Source organism: Hydra vulgaris, chromosome 03 (genome assembly GCF_038396675.1).
Source record: "Hydra vulgaris chromosome 03, alternate assembly HydraT2T_AEP".
Lineage (NCBI taxonomy): Eukaryota > Metazoa > Cnidaria > Hydrozoa > Anthoathecata > Hydridae > Hydra > Hydra vulgaris.
The window spans coordinates 62,426,150-62,448,147 of record NC_088922.1 but is presented as its reverse complement, the minus strand read 5'-3'; the positions used below and the strand labels follow the sequence as shown (position 1 = coordinate 62,448,147).

General features: G+C 25.4%; 1 protein-coding gene across 2 annotated transcripts in view; it reads left to right on the top strand.

Annotated features, from left to right (window-relative positions):
• Positions 1–7,061: 7,061 nt before the first annotated feature.
• Positions 7,062–21,998, top strand: part of LOC100201995 (ras-related protein Rab-24) — a 38,021-nt gene continuing 23,084 nt past the window's right edge. For both annotated transcript variants that reach the window (XM_065793939.1, XM_065793938.1), the window contains exons 1-3: positions 7,062–7,235; positions 12,592–12,660; positions 21,057–21,135. In XM_065793939.1, the coding sequence (XP_065650011.1) occupies positions 7,116–7,235; positions 12,592–12,660; positions 21,057–21,135 (268 nt within the window). In that variant the 5' untranslated portion in view covers positions 7,062–7,115. The remainder of the gene's footprint in view (positions 7,236–12,591; positions 12,661–21,056; positions 21,136–21,998) is intronic.

Sequence of the window (21,998 nt, the reverse complement as noted above, 5' to 3'; positions counted from 1 at the left end):
TATGTATATATATATATGTATATATATGCATATATATATATATGTATATATATATACATATATATATATATGTATATATATATATATGTATATATATATGCATATATATATATGTATATATATGTACATATATATATATGTATATATATATATATATATGCATATATATATATGTATATATATATATATATATGTATATATATATTATATATATATATATATGTATATATATATATATATATATATATATATATATATATATATATATATATATATACATGTGTGTATGTGTTGGTTTAAATTATACCTGGTCAGATATTAATAAAAGTATCACTTCAATATTCAATTAATTCAAATTATTCTCACTTATTTTTGACAGACAGTTAAGAAATGACTTTAGAAAAGTTAAAACAATCTGAAGAAACAAGCTTCTGAATATGAAGGTGACTCATGTCATATTAAAATAACCAATTATTACCTTCATTATTTGTTTCCCAAGTTCATGGCAATGAATTTGGGAAACAAATAATGAAGGTAATAATTGTTATCTCTTCTTGTTATCCTCCATCTCTTAAGCCAGCTGCCATTTCTGTAAGTTTATAAAGTTAATTTCTTTTTAAAACAATTCTAAAAAAGTTAATGAAAAAAATTGAAAATATTTATTTTAAATGTGGAGATGTAAAAATATATATTTAAATAAAGAATTCTCAGAATAACATATCAACAATTGTACGTTTTCTAACATTTCTTGAATTAGATAAAAGTTTTACTATATTTTCATAACACAAGATTATTTTAGACATCATTGCCTAGGAGCCAACCATTATTGTCAATACCATGCCATGCTGTAAGTATTAAACAAGTTGCTTGATAAAAATAATTTTAGTTAAATATATGTTAATATTAATATTAGGTATTGAAATTTGAAAAATGACTAGAATGTTTTGAGAGATACAACACCAAGGAAAATCTAGTGAACGCTTTATGTCGTTACTAAATGATCCCGAAGAAAAAAATTTACCTTCAGTAAGATTTATTTGTTTGTTGTTAAATAGTATAACTATAATTAAACATAATTAAATTATAAATATTATTATAAATGCAATAAACATAAAAACTATATACTTTTTCAAAATTCTTTGTGTTTTTTTTTGCAGTCATCTCAGTTTTTCCCACGCCCTCTTATCGCTCACACCAAAAATTCTACTCACACCCTCACACCAATCACACAGTCAATTGAATACAGATTGAACTCCATTGAAAACTTGCTTAAAGGTGAGAAATCTTTTAAAGTATATATATTAGTTTAACTCTTTTTTTAAAGCTTAGAATTATTTATATATGATTAGATTTGGTAAAATCTGTAACCTCCTCAAGAAAAGTGTTAAAGCATCTGATTGAAGCCAATTGGTCATACTGATAAAAGTTTATTTAAGTAAGCGAGTAGCGTAGAAGAGTTAGATGCCATGTTGTTGCAATGTCAGGATGATGAAATGGCGTCACTGTTTTTAAGTTTGACTCAAATTTTAATAAAATGTTAACAAAGTGTTGCTGTAAGTTCTAAAGTAAAACTTCCGTTCTCTTTTATTGAAATTTAATTGAAAACTTATAGAAAGATTTTAAAAATTTAATTGTAAAAAAATATTATATAATATTTATTATATAAATAATTACTAATAAGTTATATGATTATATTTATTAGTAATTATTTATATGTATGTATGTATTTATATAGTTTTGTGTTTTTAGTATTGTTTAATTATTTTTAATTTATAATATAGTTTAAATGTAACTCAACTATTATAAATGGTTTAGTTTTCTCTTTATTTAGATTAACTGGCTAGCAACAGCTGGTGGAAAATACATATTGGACATTGTACGAAATATTTTGAATGTCTTCATGACTGATGAATTACAGATGAATTGTTGTCGCTCTGGAAAACGGTCAAGCAAATATTCAATTGAGGCGTTTGTAAAGTTTATTGCAAGTAAGTGAAGTAGCTATTGATAATTTATATAATATTAGAGTGCATCATTTTTTAAAGCTCGTACATTATTTTTATTAATAAAATTACCTCTTAATAAATGAACTTTTTCTTTTTATCAACTAAATAATGCATAATAATAAACTATTTTTTGTTGCTGTTCGAAGGCATTGCAAAACTGCTACAGACAAAGATGTTAACGAAGCCATCACAGCGTCACTGCATAACTCAGCAGATCGTGATGGTAGACGCATGCATCGAGAGAAGAACAAATAAATAAATTTAATGAAACATTCTTGTATAATTATGTGTTTGCGAATAAAATTTTAATGAAAGTATATTATTTTTCACTTAAAGCTCACACACCTATATAAAAAAGCCATTATGTCACCATGATGGCTTTTTTATATAGGACTTTTATATTTTATAGTGTGGCTTTCGTTCTTTTTTAGTGTGGTTGTGAATGATATAACCATTTTAATCAAACGTGGGCCGCACCAACGCCATCCCATAAAGAGGAGTGGTACATATATGGTTAACATGCTTCCAACACGAAGGCCACATGAAACTCACGCACAAATGAAGTGTGGCGTTCGTTCTTATTTAGCGTGGTTTTAATGGTATAAATATTATAGTGGTTACAACCCTTTCTCAACTCTATAACTCCGAAATACAAACCTCGACGAACAAGGCTGCTGCGCGGAGAAACAAGTTGAGCGCGGTACTACCAGGGACGTGGTGGAGATTGAACACGGAACATTGAACATAAGAACGCTTATGAGGCGAGCGCTCTACCACTACACCACTACCGTGAAACATAGAAATTTTTGGAGTTTGGTCCATGCTTGGAAGTAAGGTATCTCAAACATCAAAAAATGCTGCAACCGCGCCTGGCTTCTCTATGAATGATATGCATTTCTTTTTTTTATTAGTTTTTTTATGATTAGTTCTTTTATTATTTTTTATTAGTTTTTTTTGTTATTAGTTTTTATTATTAATTTTTATTAAGCAGGGTAACAATTTGAAAGAAAAGAAGTTCGAAAAATGTTCGAAAAAATAAGAAAAAGAACAATAATTAAAACAAAAATAGTTCGCTACAAATTTTCGACGCTTTTTCGCCAAGAATAGCAAATATAATTAATTTTATTTTGTAAAAGTTTTTGTGTTTGCCTTTTCCTTATGTAATTTTTGTTTTCGTTTTGTAAATTTTGTTATTTTCGTAAAGTTTGTTATTATTTGTGCCATTGTTGCTAATTATTTTCATTGTTGTTACTAATTGAGTGTTTTCATTTTTTTTTTTTTGTCTTTTTATTTATTTTATTATAACTTAATCATTATTTTTTTTTTTTAATTAACTCAATTTACTCTTGCTTTTATTTATTAATATTTCTGTTGAATTTTTTGTTTGTTTGTTTATTTTATTTAGGTGTCACTCCAATGACTAGTTTTTAGTTTCTTGTTTTGTGTAAAATGCCAATACTCTTTGAAATTTTACTGCATAAGTTAGCAGTGTGATTTTTCCATGTAAGATTTTCGTCATTATAGACACCTAAAAATCTTGTCACTTAAACTCTTTTTATAGTTATATCATTAATAAAAAGAAAAGGAAGATTACTAGGATTACTAGATTACTAGGAAGTATATACTTTTTACTTTACGGATTAAAAAGAATCCATTTTGTTTTATCGATATTGATAGATTAATGATAGTTTGTTTAATCTAAACCATTCGGAAATTTTGACTAATTCAATGTTCATGTAGCTAAAAAGTGTCGTAATGTTGTTATTCAGAATAAGTTGGAATCATCAACAAAAATAATTTTTATCAGGTTAGTAGCTTTAGGTTGCTCATTAATTTAAATTAGAAATAGGAGAGGGCCTGACACATCTTTTTTTTTTAACACATAAAAAATCATTATTGAGTTTTACCGTATTTAGCAAACAAGCAAACAATTTTTTGCTGCGAGTAATTTTTCTTATTATTAACCATGTGCGTTTAGATTTTGATTTATAATTATCTTGTAAATTTATTTAGTAGTTTTTTTTTTGTGCCTTTTTTGAGACAATCAAAAATTTTAGCGTAATTTTTATTATACTTAATTTTTCATTTCTTTTACACGCTCCAATCAATTAAAGATAATTGCTCTTTGAAAGATTCAAGGTTACTATTTGTAAAAATACGCTTTTGAAAACTCGTTTGCACATAAAATAGGAAAATGATTTAATATGTCATTTTTGATTTTACTCTCTATAAAGGATTCGTTAAAAATATCAGTGGTTTAAATATTATAAATTAAAGATGCGCTTGATTAAGTAATTCTTGTCGGTTTGATAATTAAAGGAGCCGCGCCATTTAAAAATATGTCACTTTAAAACCTTATGATTTAGTTATTAACGTGGTATAGAAAGCAATCACTTGGTCTAGAAAGCAATCTAACTTGAGATCATCCAATAAGTAGAGAAATTTATCTTCATGGTTTCTTTTTTTAATAACATCTCTACATAAAAATGAATTAAATTTTTTAATATCATCATGGGTTTAAATAGTAATTTTTCACTTAATTTCGAAAGTTAATGTATTTAAAAGGTTTCAAGAGTCGATTAAAAATTTGTAAACAGAGACTATTGTGTGTGTTTTACCAACTGGTAGTTATTTGACCAGGTTGCACATTTTTTGAAAGCTTAAATTTAATATTTTTTCCGCGGACAAAATAAAAAGATTTCAAAACTTGCATTTCAGGGTACCTTAATGTGTACGCTATCTTTCCGTATAAGTGGCGTTCTTGGGTCGCCTAAATCATTATCAGGATCCATGATAACCGTGAAATAAATAATTTTAAATATAGTTTTTTTGAAAAACTATATTTAAAATTATCTAGTTTATTTTATTTCTGGTTTAATGGTTATTATTAGTATTTTTTATTAGGTTATATTTTTTTTATTAGTTATTATATCGTGTCATAATTTGTACTGTGCATTTTTATTGCTTTGTTATTAACTTGTATAATGTGGCGTGATTTTTTGCGAAATATGATCATAACCATAGAAATTTAGTCGTACGTCAAAGAAACTGACGGTTTTTCTCGAAGCAAGTTTCGACTAATATTAAGTAACGACTAATTTATATTGCGGCCACATTATTAATTGTTTTTATTTTAATTGGCTACGTTAATTGTTTTTGATTTTTTTAAGCATTTAAAAAAGCTATTATAGTGAAATCTTGACTGTTTAAAAGAAAAATCGAATTGCAAATTTCACAATGAATAAAATGTAATACTATTAATTAAACTAAAAATGTTTGAAACAAACCATCTAAATAATCCATAGAAAATTATAACAAGAATTTCTCGAAGAAAATATTATAATTTCTATTATTATTATTATTATTATTATTATTACTATTATTATTATTACTATTATTATTATTATTATTATTATTATTATTATTATTATTATTATTATTATTATTATTATTATTATTATTATTATTATTATTATTATTGCTGCTGTTGTTGCTATTAACATTTGATATAGTTTTTAATAGGGTGTTTAGTACATGTACTACATGTAAATATCGATGAACTGTACTAACTACTCTAGAAATATATATATATATATATATATATATATATATATATATATATATATATATATATATATATATATATATATATATATATATGTATATATATATATATATATATATATATATATATATATATATATATATATATATATATATATATAAAATATAATATATAAAGAATAAAAAAATCTTTTTCTGAAACAGCAGTAATATGCATTTATCCATCTAATAAAACTAGTTAAGTTTTTTTTTCTTTAGTGAACCCTACTTCTTTTAAAAAAAAGAAATTTAACTCTCTCAATCATTGCCAATGATCGAGAGAGCTAAATTTCTTACCAATGACATTGGTAAATTAAAGAAAAAATTATTGCTAAAATAAAATAATATATGTAGTATACTATTTTATTGCAGTTTAGACTTTAAATAAATTTATGCTGCGAAATAGTAATTGTAACTGCAATGGTTATACAGTTAGGCTGAAGCATTTCTTTAGTTACTTTTTTGGCAGAGGTCTACTCGATTCAGGTGTGAATAAAATGATGATTTAATTTAGCTATTTTTTTATTGAAATTAACTTCAAAATTAAGATATAAGGCTCTCTCTTAACCCGTGAATTGAGTACACCTCCACCAATTTTTCTTTAATTTTCACAATTCTGTATATTTATTAGTATTATGACATTTTTCATATATCTTACATATTACTTTACAAAATGTTTTTTTAGCTTGAGCTATTATTAAAGAGTTTTAGGTGTTTTATTTTTCCGGTGCTTTATTCTTACTTTTAGTTCTCAATCTGTTTCCACAATCATATATAAAATAAATGCATTAAGCAGTGTCAATAGTAAACAACCTCTTAAATTAAAAAAAGTGAGAGAGTAATATAAGCCTACGCAATGCATTAATGAAAAGCACAAGACTGAGCATACTAACCTCAGTATTCTCTTCCATTTTCATAGAAACAAAAAGTATTATTATCCTTATTATTTCCAACTGCTTTAAATGATTGATAGAGTTCTTTATCATAGCTCTTTTTTTTATTTGATCATTACATGACTAATTTTTATTCTTCTTGACGTCAAATAAAACAATAGTTTTGTGATACATTTGTACATACACACATTTCTAGTTTTTTTCTACTTTATTTTTCCTATAACTTTTTTTAATTTGTTAAACTTTTTTCAACAGTTTTATGACTATTATTTTTTATTTATATTAACTTCAATATAATCACAATTAATATTGGCTTATTTGCAACATTTAAATATGGCTACTTACAACTTTTAAGAAAAAAAAAAAAAAATACATTAAAATCAAGTATTTAATTTTATACCAATAAATTATTATATTTCACTCAGATTCTTTATTTATTTACTTATTCATAATGTTTAACAGTTTGTAAAACATTATGAATAAGTAAATAAATTTCATATATTTGCTTGTATTTGTAATTTTTTTAAATAAACATTTTATGTTTTTTTTTTTGTGGTATAGTTTTAACAAAGAAAAATCATGAATTTAACAGAAAAATGAATTTAACTGAACAATGGCAAGTCAAAAGGTTGATTTAAAAGTTGTACTACTGGGAAAAGAATATGGAGGCAAAACAAGTTTAGTTGAAAGATTTCTTTATTCAAGATTTAATTCAACTATACCTTACCAAAATGTATGATTTTTTTTTTTACTTAATATTTTCTGATTCCAAAACGTTTAATTTTTTTAATGATGAATAAATTTTTATTTAACTAACTACACACAAATTTGATAAGTTTATTTCTTATATTATTAGAAAAAGTAATTTTTTTATTTTTTTATTTTCCTTATCTTTTTTTTGTGTTAAAATTAAAAGTAAAATAAAACAAATTAGTAAATTGTAATAACTTCTTAGAGTGATGTTATCTTATTATTTTTTATGAAGTTGATCTCAATGACCTCTATAAAAAAGTTCTATATATTTTAACTGATATTCTTTAAAAAAAGATATAATAGAATAAATAAATTCTTTAAAATTATAAGCTTTCTACTGCTGGAATTCTGTTCCACCTCTAAAGAGAGCAGTGCAGCATGCAGAGAAAGATTCTTAATTGCAATAAAATTAAAACTCCTTTTTATGGATAATTCCAGACATATTTCCATCATTAATACAATAGGTCTGATTGTATTATCTCTACCAAGGATATGGCAGAACTACGTGCAAAGACCTCTATTTTTCCTTTTCCTTTAATTCATCTCTTGAATCTAATGAACATTTTCTTCCTGTCACCCCAAAAAAACAAGTTAGCCCATTGTTAGACATCTAAATCAATTCTACTTCTGTTGCTAAAGTTTTTTGTTCTTAAATTCTTCTACAGCTTGTTGTCTGGAGAACATTCCTGTCACTATCTTGAAAAAGTATTCTCAGAGCTCTCAACATAACTTTCTAAAATATTTAACAAGTGCTTAACTAAATCTAGTTTTTCTGACTGTTAGAAAATAAAAGAATTCAATTATGTGAATGGTATCTGTGTTGTTTTTTTGTTTTTTTTTTAAAAAAATCTGGAGATTGCTCTATTCTCTCTAATTATTTCCCAAGTTTTTTTTACTAATATTAACAAAGTATTTAAATGTTTAGTTAACAAGCTTCTAATATCTCATTGAGTCCTACCAAACTATCAATACAGATATGGATATGATATACAGATATGTGATATGGATATGATATACAGATATGTGATATCCTCTTGACTTAACTACTCTTGAGTTAAAACTTTTATCTCATGTTACAGCAAAATTTGTGAATTAAGGTGGTAAACCAAAGCCTATTGTTTTTGATATTTTGAAGACTTTTCATAAGGTTTTACTGCCAATCTTACCTCTAAAATGGCTCTAGATGCTGATATCTTTTGTTTTTATCCACCAAACTTTTAATGCTGATAAAATTTAACCCAAACTAAAATTGTTTGCACACTGCAAGTTATTATCTAATCTTTAAAATGTGTTCTTTGCAAATAGTTCAGCCTGATCCTTGGGAGAGGTAATAAGATCAGTCTCATGAATGAGAGATGGAATGTTAGACCTTCCTTTGTTAACAATGCTGTTAAAGATTTTCCAAAGATCTCTAGAGCCTTACTTCTGAGATAAGGTAGGAGATTTAGTGAACTAAAAATAATGGAGTTTAGCATTTGACAGCACTTTTTTCTATCAATTTCTTGCAATAATAAATAGCTGTTTGTCCTCAAGAGGGTATTTCCATTCCAGTGAGTAAAAAAAAAATGAAATTTTAAAATGAATATTTTTTTAATTCGGAAGATGGAATTCAAAAGAAGATAGGTGATATTTTGATTATCCAAAAGAAAAATTATAGAAGACAAGTTTTTCTTCATGTTCTAATTATTCAAGCTTCGCAATAAATAAAAAGTTTTTTTGAGACAAAAAATAAAAATTCTTATTACATGTGATTATAATATTTAAAATTGATTTCATGGCCCAAATTTTTTTGATTTTTAATAATGATGTCTTTTAATATTTCATTATCATAAATTGCAACTAGCTATCTTGGAGGTATCTTAAATTTTATGCCAAAGTGAACCGCATTTTGAATTTCCGTTCGTGATTTAAAAGATCTAATTATTTAGAAAAAGAAGTGATAAAAAAGTTTCAATGAAAGTGATTTTTTTACTTTGTGTATTTTTAAGTTACTGAATTGAATGGCAAAAATATTTTTTTTCTTCTATGACGTTTTAACATTGTTTTTTTTTGCATCACGCACAGACATATCACACACTGATAAATATTCATCTGTGCGTGATAGTTATTTTTCTTTAGCTTTATAACGTTTGAATCGCAAATTTGCTAATTAATTAGTTTGATATAATTTAGTTAGATTGAAAACAGTTACTTAAAAGAATTAAGAATTAAAATGAACAAAGTTAAGCATTCAATAGTTCAGAAAAAATTTAGAAAGAAACATCCAGAATATCGGATTGCTGAAACTAACTGAATGAAAAATAAAAGAGCTAATGAAAAATAAAAGAGCTAACATGAGTGAAAAGGAAAGGAGGAAGTACATTGAAAAGATTGCAAAAGAAAGAAGCGAAAGTGAGAGGTGAATCTACATCTGATATTGAAAAATCCTTTTTATCTCCGCAGAGTTTTGGAAAGGCACTTATAAAAATTAATTCAGCATTACCTGTTGATTCAAACAAAAGAAAATACCTTTTAAAAGAAGTTTGTAAACGTGAAAACATACTACTTTCTGATATTTCAGAATCAGGCCCTGGCTACGCTGGTTTGGACGATGTTAATTGCTAAGTGCTTGATTTTTTATTTGCGAGAAGGTATCAGTAGAATAACTCCAGGATGCAAAGATGTTGCTATTAATAAGAAAACAAAAGAGAAGGTATGACACATCGTTTATATGTAGGAATCGCATTTTATTTAATAAGGTTTTCAGTTTTTGTAAACAATTTTTGTTTTCTTTTAGAAACAAATTGATCACATGCTGATGATCATAGGAGAAGCATGTTCACTTTTTAAAAGTAAGCATATTAATTTAAAAGTGGGGAAATCTAAGTTTTATGGTCTGCAGCCATTCTATGTCAAACTAGGAAATGATCTTCCCCACGATATTTGCCTTTGCATATACCATGAAAATTTCAGGTTGTTAACATTGAACAACCACTAACATCTTTGTTAGAGGCGTGCGTATTATTGCGTCAGCAATCGCGAGATAATATACGTCATGTATATATAAAGCAACAACAAAGTGTATATTTTTGTTTATGTTGCCGAAATGTCAGAAAATGAATTGATTATACAAGTAAGTAAAATTATAATTTTATTTGTAGTACGATAACAAAACTTAATAATTTTGTATTAAACTTTTTGTTATATTTATAAACTGACTATTCATCCATTTACATTTTTAATTCTTCTAAAATCAGATGGATTTCAGTTATACCATAATGATAAACGCAATATCATCTCCATCTGAAAGGTACAAATTTAATACTATATCCCCATGTATATTTGTCTTTGCAGAATTGCGTTCTGCTAGTAGAGCAAAGACATACTTTGCCGAAGTATTAGAATTTTTAGATAATATGGCACATATTAAATTTCTAAAAGAACAAAACGAACTCATTTTTATATACCCATCTAGATGACCTCTTCTGGCATGACTTGTGTGAGTTAAGACCGTTAGTACCGCAACCACACTTTGATAACCGTGAACACATTATCATCGAGCCAAAGTGTTTCAACTAAACTTATTGTTAAAAATGTGTTATTATATCTTTCTTATCTTTAATATAATATATTTACTATATAATATATTATTTATCTTTAATATAATATATTAAAGTATTGTTTTTTATCAAACATGTATTTAATTAATTAGTATTGATATATTTGTTATTTATGATATTCGCAATTGATTTATTTCCAAAAATACAACCCAAAAATGACTAATGTTTGGATGTTCCATTCGTTACTTTTTTTTTGTCTGCACGTGAATTTGGTTTAAACTACTATTGTGGAGCAAAAATACATCATTAAATTCTGTAACTTTGTAATAATCTTTAAGAATGCTTGTATAATTACCTATAAAAAACAAAACACTCGTCACTAATGCATTTTCAGAGAAAATAGGGTTCATTTATTAATTTTTTATTTTTTGCTTTTTTCTGTTCTGTGCATGACTCCATTTGACATTATTTTCAAATAATTATTGCAACAGATGCAATGCTCCATGCATGATTTTTTGGAAATGCCCAAGAGAGTTGTTTCTTTGAAAAAGATAAAAAAATACGATTACATTTGGATATAGCAGCTGCACAAGAGGGTGAAAACCATGGAGTAAAATGAGACTTGACTTAAAACTGATGAGAAGGAATAAAAGCATCCATTCCTGCCTGAATCAAGGAGGTTAAGTTGGAGGCGCATTTTTCAGCTGTGAGAGAAAAGACATCAGCCCAAGGACCATCATGAAGAAAATTACAAAAAGGGTCTGAAAATGAAATACAAGTTAAAAGATTTAAAGAGATCATTGCATGGTCAGAATCACCTAAGGGAGAATAAAGAGAAACTGAAAACATGCTAGGGTCAGAGACCCGACATAAATCAAGAAGTGAAGGTAAATGATCAGGGTTTTCAGGAAAACGAGTCACAAAGTTAACTATCTGAGTTACAAAGTTAACTATCAGAGTCACTAAGTTAACAATCAAATAAATAAATAGTTGATAAGTAGCAAATCACATATTATTATATACAAACAGGAGCCAAAAACCTATGAATGGCATTGTCATTAATATTTTTTAGTTTATTTTTGTTTTATCTGGAATTGTGGAGTCTAAGGCTTGCAAATTTAATTATAGTATTTAATTTTTCTAAAGTTTTGAATTACTTTTGATTTATTATATAACTATGCAAATATAAGTTTAGAAAAAGTGTAAGTAGTAAAAGTATAAATAGCAGAATGCCTTGAGATTCACATTTTTCAAATGCATGGTTGCAAGCACCTAAATACAAAAATCGGATTATTAAAAAAAGTATAGTCTTTTTGTAAAAGAATGTTAAATGTTTTGTAAAAAATTAATGTTAAAAATATGGGTGAAAATGCATTAAAAAGTCATTTCAAAAGTAAAAGACATAAGTTATTGCCTACTGTATTAGGTTCATTATGCAAATTTTTTTTGCAGTATTGATTATTTCATCACCTTTAAAAACTAGTACAATTGTGTATCTCAATTTAATAGTGAATAAAGATTAGAATTGTAAACCATCTAAAAAGGATTAAAAACCCTTACTCACAATTAAATTGGGCGTTTTATATTAGAGTATTTTGTCTCCTATGTTAAGTTCCATTTCCTATGTTGCTTTCCTTGTAGCTAAAATGGCTCACCTGCCTCAATATAGAATCATTATGCTGTCACAATTAAAACAAATATTTTTAAAATTTAGTGTACATAATTTTTTGTATTTTTAAAAATTTTACTTTATTACTTTGTAGCATTGAATATTTTATAGACCATAGTATTTTACAGACCATAGGTGCAGCTTTTGGAGCTAAGTCAATGACCGTTCAAGGAAAATCAGTAATATTAGGATTGTGGGTAAAGTTAATTATATAATATTTTTTGTAATTAAATGTTTTCATTTATTTTAAAATTATTTTTTATATATTTTTGAATTTCTATCTATTTTAATGTAGGTTTGCAAGATAACAAGAGTTAATTTAATTAAAAACTTATTTTCAATTTAATTCCTTCTAATAAAATTAAAGAACTTTTAAAATTGAAAAGTTTTATCTCTATATTTAATTATTTGTTTTTTGTTTCAGGTAAAATATTAATTGTAAAAAAAAATAATTATGTTTAAATAATATTTTATAAAAAATTAATTTATGAAGAATATGAAAAAGGTAAAAACCAAAAAGCAAATTAGTAGTTATCTTCATTTATTGTCAATAAAAAAAGTTTTAGATCATTTTTCCTTATGTAATTTACAATAAGTATTTTTTATATTTATGTTAGTATAAAGATTTTTAAGTGGTAAGATAAAAGACATAATGTTATAAAAGACATAATTAATGTTATAAAAACCACCTAAACATTTGCATTAGATATAAGCGCTAATAACAAATGAAATAAATTTAGATGAAATTAAAACAACGAAAATTTAATTTCTATTCAATTTTTATTTTAAAACATTACTTTTTATTGTTCAATAATTAAATTTTATTTTAAAAAAATAAGGTAATTTTTTATTTTAAAAAAGTTTTCTTATTTTTAACCCAATTCTTTTTTTGGTTTTTCTTCATCTTTTTCATTTATTCTACTAACAATTAAATTACTTACAAAAGTCTTTTAAGAATGCATTAAAAATTTGCACAAAATGTATGTTAAACTTTTTCATGAAGCACGTGAAAGCACAATGATATCTTTTAATACTTGAAAACCTAAAATAATCTTTGCTTTCGCTTTCAAAGCAAAATTGTAAAGTAATTTTTATTTTTGAAAAAAGTTATATTTTTTATTTGTTACTCACTCTTTTTCAAAACAAAAAATTGTTGTTTGAAAAAAAGAATTATATGATGTCATATTTACATTATTCCTTTAAGAGTTTTATATTTGAAGCAAAGTCTGATAAAAATATGAAAATGATGAAAGGATATGAATATGAAAATGAATACTTATGTATCATCAAGTATTTTCTTTTATGTATAATTTTGTATACTTAAAAAATTGCTCAATATTTAAACTAAAGCTACATTATAGCATATATGTAACTGTTACTTCTAATACTAGGAATTGCCTAATTGTTAATACTTATAATAGAATTTTGCAATGAAGTTTACTTACTATATGTGTTTCTTCTAAAAGAAGTATATGCTTAGGCCTTAGCTTACAAAAACATAGAGATAAGCATTATCTCTCCATAGCTTGATTAAAAATAGTGTGAGGCTTCCTCAAAAACATTGTCAGAAAGTACTTTCTCAGCTTCTTTTTCTTTTTATTTTCCCACACTGTTATTTTGTTTCACTGTTATTTCATTATTCCTTTTACCCACACTGTTATAACATCTTATAGACCAAGCTTTGTGAAAGCAATGTCTGTTGTATATGTATATATATTTGTATGTATATGTATATACATTTATATCTGTATATATAACAGGGGTGTACACTCAGATTTCTAGTCTGTCACCAAAAAGGCGACTGAAAGTAACCAGTTTGTTAATGTTAGTCGCCTGCTAATGTTTTTAGTTGCCTGTCACTATTTTTTATAAAGTTTTTTGCATTCAGCAAAAAACTTTATAAAAAATAGTCATTTTTTTCTTATAAGCTATGTGTAGACTAGAAATAATTTTTGTAAATAGAAGTAAATTTTGAACTATTAATAACAGTTTTTTCACTTGTTTGCTTTTTTTATAAAAAAAATTTGCACTCTGTTTTATAATACAAAGTCTTGATAAATATAAAAAAAGCAATTAACAAATACTTTAAACCCTTTTGCTTTTTATTTGTTGTAATTATTAAGATCTTATTTGTTATGGGAGCCCAAAAACTATTGATATTTTGAAAGTATTTTAAAATACTCATTGTAATTGAATTTAGTTTTAAATCACTTTCAAAATCATTTAAACTAATATAAAAGTTATAGATTGAATCTAAATTTGGTATTTGAAAAAGATTGTATTTTCTTATAATTTATTTCAGAAAACAATATTATACTTAACATAATCTTTTGTTTCTTTATTACAATTTTAATTTTTACGTATTTAATGTAATATTTTTGATAAAGATTATAAACAGTTTATTGATAGATTTTATCAGTTACCAATAAGATATTTGTAAATGTAATTTATGTTCATAAATGTATTACATCAAAAGAACTTTACACAATTTTGAATTAATAAGAAACAAAAAAACTTTAATTTGCTTTTGCATATTATATGATGGAGAGAGATGTTTTATGTAATGATTTAGCAGATAATTAGAAATAAATTTCTTTAATAAAAAAATTGCAAAACTTTTTTACAGCTCTTTCAAACTAAATTTTACATTCAACATTTTACTATTTTACATTTCTTCAAAACTAAATTATATTTTTTAAAGTCATACTTAATTTAAATTTTAATCAAAGCAATTTTTTATAAAATAACTTGTGTCTTTAAAAAATTCACAGTTGAGATAAACGCTTTTTTTTTACGACCATATATTTTTTGAATAAATGTCACATAAATAATATTAAAGTATAATTTAGATATTCAAAAAATTTTTTTTTAATATTTAAATTATCTTGTTTAAAATATATAACTCAAATCACCATATCATACGTAAAATACAAGCTGTAAATAAAAGTGTAAGGCTTCATACTTTAACAAGGCCTGTAAAAGTTTTTTTTTTTGAAAAGTTTAGTTCTATTACTTTATCTCTAAATCTTTAAATAAAATTTGTAAAAAAATAAAAATATTTCTTGTTTAAAGGATAAAAGTGTTTAGTTTCTATTTAGGAAGTATTTTTTTAAACAGTCATTTAAACGGTCGTACAATTTTTTTATGTTCTAATTGATTATAGAAAACGCTGTAAACAAATTTTGGCGACTTTCAAAATATTTTGGTACTGTGACTTTCAAAATATTTTGGTACTGTGACTTTCAAAATATTTTGGTACTGTGACTTTCAAAATATTTTGGTACTGTGACTTTCAAAATATTTTGGTACTGTGACTTTCAAAATATTTTGGTACTGTGACTTTCAAAATATTTTGGTACTGTGACTTTCAAAATATTTTGGTACTGTGACTTTCAAAATATTTTGGTACTGTGACTTTCAAAATATTTTGGTACTGTGACTTTCAAAATATTTTGGTACTGTGACTTTCAAAATATTTTGGTACTGTGACTTTCAAAATATTTTGGTACTGTGACTTTCAAAATATTTTGGTACTGTGACTTTCAAAATATTTTGGTACTGTGACTTTCAAAATATTTTGGTACTGTGACTTTCAAAATATTTTGGTACTGTGACTTTCAAAATATTTTGGTACTGTGACTTTCAAAATATTTTGGTACTGTGACTTTCAAAATATTTTGGTACTGTGACTTTCAAAATATTTTGGTACTGTGACTTTCAAAATATTTTGGTACTTTCAAAATTTTTTTTAGATTACTTTTATTAGTTTTATTATTATTTTAGTTACTTTTCGTTTTATAAAATTAAATTTATAAAGTTAAATTCTTAAATTGAACTTTGCAATTAAGTTGCCCGAAAGGGCAACTTAATTGCAAAGCGAAACTGAACTTCTTTTTCTCATGATGGTTGGCAGATTAACTGGGCTTCAAGTAATCCATTCAACTCATTAGTACTAAGTTTCTTGTGGCTGGCCACTTCTAAAAGATCAAAGTTAACATGAGTATGATGCAGTAATACTTCTTAAGAAGGAAACAATACTTGCTGATTACACTGACAGCACTCAATGTGTTTCACACAAAACTTCAATGTGTTTCACTTTAAAACTACATGTTGCTGGATTTGAAATACATCTTGTATCAACTGAAACTCATGCTTTCTTTTGCTACTACATAAAAAATAGAAGAAGACAATCTTTATGTAAACATCAACAATTATAGAGAATTTTTGATATCTGCAAATGTTTACAACTTCAAAATGTGCAATACTGTACTGCATAAAGTAAGCGGCCTTGGTGCACTTTAGGGTCATTTTTTTAGCGATTGTATTGTCTGAAAACATCTATTTACAACATTCAATCAAATCATTGACTTTAGCAACCTTTTCTGAAAGGTTGGGTACTTTTGGTTTGGTGAAAATCTTGTTGATGTTCAAAGTTTTGTATCTTTTGTATATTTTAATATATTTATGTAATTTTAAATTTAAATCTATAGATAAACAAATTGAAGCTCAGTTCAACAGAACCGACATTCACATTTGAGTCTTAATTTTATCATCAAAAACCCTAAAAACAAAATATACCTAGAATTAGCAACATTTTACACAAAAAAAAACAAAAACTTAAGCTATAAAAAATCTAGATATGGTTAAGAAAACCCAGCTGTGGCAATATATTGATATATTTATATATGCGTATATATATAAATAAATATAATATATATATATATATATATATATATATATATATATATATATATATATATATATATATGTATATATATATATATATATATTTATATATATATATATATATATATATATATATATATATATATATATATATATATATATATATATATATATATATATATATATATAATAATGATTTATTATTATTAGTATCATAATATAATAATGATAAGCTGCGGCAAGAAAGTATTAACATAAGGACTAAACTAAATAAAAATGCTAAATTTAGCACAAAGTAAATATGTTTTTTGTTTTCTCTCTCTCTTGCTAGCAACCCTTTAGCTCCTTGTCAGTAGACAATTAGCTGTAGCAGCATTTCGGTGGATAATTATAAATTATATGATTTTTAATTATACGATTTTAAGGTGAGGAGAGTCAACTCTCCTCATTATGCACAGTTTGTGGGAGTAAATTCCATCGGCTGACGACTTCCCATTTGTCAGCCGATGTTAGGGAAGAAATTAAGTTTAGTGTCTCTTTTAGGGAGACTCTGTTATGGAAGAAATAAAGTTTAGTAGAGATGGCTAGCATGTTATTGTTGACGTCAAATGCATTAAAGAACTCTTTGAGGAGATACTAAGAGTGTCCTTGGGTTATTCGATCATATAGTTGGCTCTGGGTTAAGTCAACAAATATTTTTTAAGTTATTAATAAATTTGAGGTTGTAGATCAAGGCTGTCAAACTCAAATCCTAATATGGGCCAAATAAGCATTTTAAAATTTTTAGGTGGGCCGTGAAAAATAAAAGACTTTAATGTTTGGTAGTAGACTAGTTTTATTTTGAAAATTATAAGTAAAAACAAGTAAAAGGTTTTGAGTGTTTAACGATTAACTCCGACAACACAAAGCTTGCATGCACCCCTGCTTCACTGCAACAATTTGTACAAACTGTTAAAAAAGTAATTTTTTTCTAATAATCTTAAAATAATTTTAAAAACTTTGTTTTAAATAAAAACTGAAATTACAAAATAAACAAAAAAAAATGAAATAGCAATATAGAAGTTAAAAATTCAAAAAAGCAATCGCTGAGAACAAAATAACAAAATATAAAAAATGTTATAACTTGCTTAAAAACTGAATAATAAATTATACAGAGTGGGCCACGAAATTATACATTGTGGGTCGTGAGTTTGACAGCCTTGTTGTAGATTAAATCACCTCGATTGCGTATTTCATTTGTCAAAATATAGCATTGGTGGTTAGGATTTCTATTTTTTTTGAGGTGTAAGATAAGGTACTTTTTGTAGTTGAGACATAAGCGCCAGGCTGTAGTCCAAGATTCTGGAGCATAATTGGGCTGTCAGGGGTCAAATTGGTGGAAATAACTTTGCTGTCATCACCATATAACTTTATTGGATTGCTAACTAGGTCTGTAATGTCGTTGATGTATATAGGCTAATAGAAGAGGTTCTAAAACATATCCTTGTAGGATACCACTAGTGACTGGTAACCAATATGAAGTAGCAGAACTCATGACAATTCGCTGTGTTCTATTAGAAAGAAAAGACTTCCAATTAAGTAGCATGTAAGAGAACCATAACCAGAAAGTTTGTGAAGCATAAGATCATGATATAATCTAGATATAAAGCGTCTACACTATAGCCTCTTGCCATTGAATATCAGATCTGATCTACAGCTTCTAATAAATTGATAATACATGATTTAGAGATAAAAGGCTATTATCAGATAGATACTTGGTTAAGTAATCTTTTATAAGTGATAGGCACATTCAGAGATGAAGAACATTTATTGAAAATGTGTGTGTGAATGCCGTTTACGCCTGCTTTATGCAAGTTGAGTTTTGATAGTAGTGATTTGATAGTATGTAATTCTAATTAATTTTATTTAAGACTGGCGTCTCATCAATCCCAGAAAATGCTTGTTTTTTGAATGCTAGCAATGATTGACTTAAACTTAAAGGAGTGAAAACATATGAAAAGAAGTTTTAAGGGTTACTGCTGTATTACTTTGATCAGTTGTAACATTACCATTTGATTTTTTCATAGATTTTATTTGATTTTTAACTTCAAGTTTCATGTTTATATATCGATAGATGAGTTTTGGATTTGTCTCGGGACAGTCCAGCAACATGTGGTTTTAAAGTGAAACACATTGAAGTTTTTTTTCTAGATTTTTCATATTTAGTAATAGTATAAACAAGAGTTTTTTTTTACCTTTTTGCAGCAATTATTATATTTTTTAGTGTCTAAATGCCAGTTTCGGTCTTTGTTTCTATATTAAAGTTTTTTGTTTTTTTTATTGCATAGATTACTTCTTTTAATTTCTGGTATTTGAAGTAAACATCCCTCAATATAGATAGATTGCAATGTTTCATATCATTTATCAATATTTAAATTTCTTAAACAACTAACCCAATCAATATTTTTGAAGTACATGTTTAATTACCATTTTTAAATGTTGAGATGAAGAAAACAAATTTGTAGGAGAGCTTAAAGATTCTACATCATAATTCCATGTTAGACACAAATGAGCTCGTTGTTTTTTGCTGCAGCCAAAAGAGATTGTCTTTCAAGAGAAAATAGGAAGATTCAATTAATATAAGATCCAGAGTGTTAGTTGGGCCTAATATAGAGTTCAATTGAAAGTATTAAAATCGACATGTTGCATTAAATGGTTGAAATGTCTCAATAATGGTTAAACCATCTCAAATATCTCAATAAAGCCTTCAGCTAGTGCGTTTGTGGTGGATGCAGTGTAATTAGACCATGTGGTACTGTCAAGTTTAAAGTCTCCTGTGATTAGAAGACCTGAGAATTGTTTATTTTCAACTAATTTAGATGCAAAATTTATAGATGCTTTTAATCTGATTATTTACAAAGTCGTCACTGAGAGGTGGACAGTATATACAACTAACTATTATACAATATAAATGAAAAGTAATATATTGAGATTAAATGTTTTGAATTCCAGATTTTATTAACTGTTGAAATACATATCAATATTTTTCCATACACTATGCAAAACTTCTAATTGTATTTTAAAATTAAAAAAAGGAACTCAAAATTTTATTTCTAAAAATTGTAAATTTTTTGATATTTTACAAGGAAAACACTCACCTTAGTTCTGTGAAAATTTTATAACTAATAACTTCATTAAACTAAATTAAAAAACATTCTAACTAGTTGTAACATAAATAACACATAAAATAATAATAAATAAAACACAGTTTTCATTCTCATTTTTCTTTTTAACTGTTTTACTCCCAACAACAAGGCTGCAAGAAACTACTATTTAAGTTGGGAGTAACCAGAAAACAAAGAATTTTATTAAAGAGTAAGAAAGTTGGTGGCTAATAAAGTCTTAAAAGCTGTTAATAAAGACTTGAAAACTGTTAATTGTATTTGTCTGGAAAACATAAAGGTGGGAGAGAGATATGAGGTTTCATAACAAGGTTTGCAAACTTTACAAGAAATTGGTAAAGTAAAGATATCTGGATATTGAGTTATAGATATATAAGAATTTTCTTTTCAGACTTGATAATTTATTCAAGTGCATTTTTTTTGTAAGAGTTTTAGTACATGACATCATTGATTTTTTTGTTTGTTTAAAAGATCAATTGTAAAATTAATTTAGCCCAAACGTTTTTTTTTTTTTATCATTCTCTTTAATATGAACACAATATGTCTCAACAGGTTGAGCATTCCTTTAACAGTAAATTTATTTTTCAATTTTTACTTTTACATGACTTTGTTATTGTTCCTCTATGTGCTGTTGAAATAAATTATAAGCAAACTAACATTTAGTTTTAAACTTTTAAAAACTGTAACTGCATATGTTTTCTTCAATTGAACAAAAGAATATAATTTTTTTGGTTATTTTTTTTTAGGATACAGCTGGCTCTGAACGCTATGAAGCAATGAGTAGAATTTACTATAGAGGAGCAAAAGCTGCTGTTGTATGCTTTGGTTTGTAATACTTGAAAATTAATCTCACTTTTTTATACATATTCTACACAGAGAAAATATAGTTGGTGAATAACCAGCTCGATTTAACACAATTACTGTTGCAATCTTCTAAAAAACTTTATAAAAAATAATTTTTTTTAATTAACACAAATAAATTTTTAAAATTTCATGCTGTAAATTTTTTCACTTGAGTTAAAAAAATTAATTAGTTAAAAACTTCAAAGAAAATATTTTTTAATTGAAAATACAAGTTTGCTTATTCCATATACATAAAATGTAAAATGAAATTTTTAAGTAGTAAAAACATTTCTTAATAACTTAAAATTTAAAACTTCATTAAATTAGCATATTATAAAATAATTACATAAGTAAAATTTAAGTTTTTACATTGAAAAATTAGCAGAAAAAAATTTATTTTGACAAAAAAAACTTGATTGATGTTAGTTAACTTGATTTTTTATTGCATATTTAATTTAATTTATATATTTTAATTAAAAGCATAATAAGTAAAAAAGAATAATTGATTTTGGTTTTATTAAATTTTAATATTGATAACTAACAGTTTTATTATTCATCAAAAGTTTTTCGACCAACGTTTATATCATAATGTTATACTTTAAAAAAACTCTTTTACCATTCAGTATCTTAATGATAAAAGTAATTTACAGATATAAATTTTCAAAATAAATTTTGTTAATTTCTGTTATTTTCTTGTTAAGAGGTTAAAAACTCAGTTTTAATATAAATCTTAACAAAAAAAATGCAAAAAACAGTTGTTTTTTTTTGTTTTTTGTTATTTGTTATAATTTATATTTTTCTAATTATTTTAATGGGTGGTTACTAAAAATCTGTTTTCAAGGGAA